This window comes from Merops nubicus, unplaced genomic scaffold, assembly GCF_000691845.1.
Source record: "Merops nubicus isolate BGI_N331 unplaced genomic scaffold, ASM69184v1 Scaffold53872, whole genome shotgun sequence".
NCBI lineage: Eukaryota > Metazoa > Chordata > Aves > Coraciiformes > Meropidae > Merops > Merops nubicus.
The window spans coordinates 1-3,079 of record NW_008595341.1 but is presented as its reverse complement, the minus strand read 5'-3'; the positions used below and the strand labels follow the sequence as shown (position 1 = coordinate 3,079).

At 49.8% G+C, this 3,079-nt stretch overlaps 1 protein-coding gene across 1 annotated transcript; it reads right to left on the bottom strand.

Annotated features, from left to right (window-relative positions):
• Positions 1-1,283: 1,283 nt before the first annotated feature.
• Positions 1,284-2,690, bottom strand: FTSJ2 (FtsJ RNA methyltransferase homolog 2 (E. coli); the record flags this gene model as incomplete). The annotated part of the gene is made up of 2 exons (XM_008935992.1): positions 1,284-1,708; positions 2,419-2,690. Coding segments are annotated over 2 exons (697 nt in total), but the record flags the coding sequence as incomplete, so codon positions are not given.
• Positions 2,691-3,079: the final 389 nt, after the last annotated feature.

Genomic DNA, 3,079 nt, shown 5'->3' with positions numbered 1-3,079 from the left:
CGCAGCTCCCTGCCCCCGCCGCCCCCCAAAAACGGCCCCGTCCCGGGAACCGGGCTGCGGGGCTCCTGCTCGGGCATCTTCGGCTGCCCCTGCCGCCGCCCAGCCGGCTCCAGCGCCCGGTAAGACAGTTTCTCACACAGCAGATTGACTCGTGATTTTTTGTTTCCTCCCCCGACAGTACAAAGCGCCTCCCTGCTCCCCGGTTTAGGACCTTGGGATAACGTCTTCACACGTGCCGTTCAGTATCGTCAGGTTTCACAGGAGTTAAAATTCGATACATCACCTCTGTAAGCAATCCCCCATGAGATGCTTGCGATGAAAAAAATCCAGAATCCTTGGAAACAGTCAGTGCTGCCAGCACCTGCTGTACCTCATGCCACAGCCAGCCTGATAAAAATGCTATTTAATGTAAAACTTGTCACTTCCAGATAAGGCAGTGGCTACATTTATCTTTGCAAACAGATTCCCAGTGATTGAATCAGTAATTCTCACCATCTGGGATCCAAGGAGTATCTTGTCACTTCACCCAAGAAACATCATTGGTCAAACATCACTGAAAACACAGGGGAAGTTACATTCTTGGCAGGGATGACCCTGCCCCACTGTCCCATGCGGGGTTTACAAGCACCATGAGGCAGCCATTTCTAGTATAACCCATGCCTTTGAAAAACACAGCAGAGCCACCAGGATGAATATTCCAGAGTCAGTTATGGACCCTGAGTGGCTGTGCCACACTGTATGTGTCAATGCAGGCCCTGACGGGCAGGGAAACCACATCTGGTTTTACCTGTGCTAATAAACTGCACCAGCTTGTACAAGAGATGAAGAGGCAATAAATGGGCTCCAGCTCCCCATGCTGTTCCCTTGCACCCCGACAAGCACCTTTACAGTGAGTCTCATATATGACAACACTGACAGCACGATTCTCACACACACATTAAAAACTCATCTAATCACTGCTTTATTTTCATTTCCATTACTCCAGAGGTTGCCTTTTAGATGGCTCCTCCCCGCTCCCAACTGTTTTCTCCCTAGGTGAGAAGCCAGATTGGATGTCTCTGCTTGGATAATTAGCAGATAAACTCAAGAGGACACCACCCTGGCTTATGTTTGTATTTGGAAAGCACGATGAACTTCGAAAGAACTGTGGCAGATTTTCCCAGGTTATCCTCAACGACGTAACAGTTCAAGCTGGGGGCATTAATGCCAGGGTTTTTCTTTAAGCACGGCAAATTTCCAATCCATGTCTGAGCACCTGTTTGGTAATCTGTGATTCTCAGCTTTCATTTCCCTTTGTACAGTCTTGCCAAATAATAGGATTCAGCAGAGTCCATCCGGCTGGCCTGAGGCTTTATTGTTCTCACGTCCTGGAACTGCTCCTTCAGTCTGTTCAGCAGCAGACGGGACTCGCGTCCATCCCAAAATTTACAAAGCATTGTTCCTTTTGGCTTTAAAATCTTCTGGGACAGGTTCAGAAGGCCTAAACACAGATTGATCAGCTTCTGATGGTCCAGTTCTTTAATGCCTGTTGCATTAGGTGCCATGTCGCTCAGGATAACGTCCACTCTCTCTGCAGGAAGCAGGCTCTGGATCGTCCTCAGCGTGCCTGGGTCTGCGATGTCTGCCTCTGACAGGAAGACTGCTCCTTCCAGAGGAGGAATCCGCAGGAGGTCGACACCAAGGACGAAGCCAGTGGGGATAGCAGGATCTAGATCACAATAATGAATGACACTCTGAACACTTGTAATGGTTACAAACCTGCATAGGCCTGAGCTCCACACCAGTCAATAAACAAAAAACATATCATCTGCTGTGTCTGGTCCTCTTCTCCTTAGACAGTTAGCTGCGTGCATCTGGATGGATGGCTTGCTATAAGCTAAATGGATGGCTTGCTATAAGCTAATCCATTCCAGACATGAAAACTCAGTTACTTTCGATAGGCACGGGCTACTTTTCTTGGTTTTCCTCTCTTTCAAGGCTGACAGTCCAGAAATCCTGGACAACAGTGCAGATGGTAGCACCTTATTTTGTAAATATTAACGGCTTAAAGCACATAAATCATACAAAGTGGTTACTACTGTTTTTCAAGATGGGAAATAAAAATACAGAAAAGCCGAGTTACCTGCTGGAGGCCACACCAATTTCAGAACTGGAACAAGGGATCTTCCCCACAACACAGTTAATCAGAACATCAGCACCACATGGTAAGCTTTCATTTCACAGACATGATTTCTCCAGACCATATGAAGATTTACTATTTCTCACTACCACACCAGCACACATCTTCATGCTTCTATCCATGACTCTTGGCATTTGCTGGTACCCATGTGCCTTCCCCACACCACCACCATCACAGATGAGTTTTCTCATGCATCTGGAGTATCATCCCCACCCTGCCTACCAAAACCGTGCACTTACCGGTCCCTAAGGCATTGACCCTCTCTACAGCAACCTGGCTCCAAGCTCCAGGCGCCGCTCCACAGTCAAGAACAGACAGCCCTGGACGAAGAATATGAAGCTTGTCGTCGATCTCCAGCAATTTGAAGGCGCTTCGGCAACGGTAATGCTGCCGCTTGGCTGCCTTGACAAAGGGATCCTTCAAGTGCCGCTCCAACCACCAGTGCTCAGTTCCAGTTTTCTTCAGAGACCTCACCGTGGTGTGGAGACGTCTGCTCACCAGATGCCAGCAGCTGGCAGGAAGAAGGGCAAGTTCACCACTTAGTGCACAATCACCATGTACTTGCAAGTCTCTATAGCAATTAATACCAACGGTGACTAGCTCTGCCTACTTATCACCAGCTTCAAAAATAGCCGCCTAATTTGAGACTCTTATACCTTAAGTCACCTGGTGGGATGACAACAAAAGGGCCGTGTTTTGGACAGAGGCCTCAGGGTTACCCCGTAGCGCTGGCAGGAAAGAGGCCCCAGGTTCCGAGAGCTCTCCGCTGCTGCTCTGCCCTCTGTGCCCGAGGCCCGCGGGCAGGGCACGCCCGTGTCCCACCGACACCACCGAGGGCCGGGGCTGGCGGCCTCCGTGGAACTAACCCCGGCACCTCCAGCAACGACCACACCCCAGCAC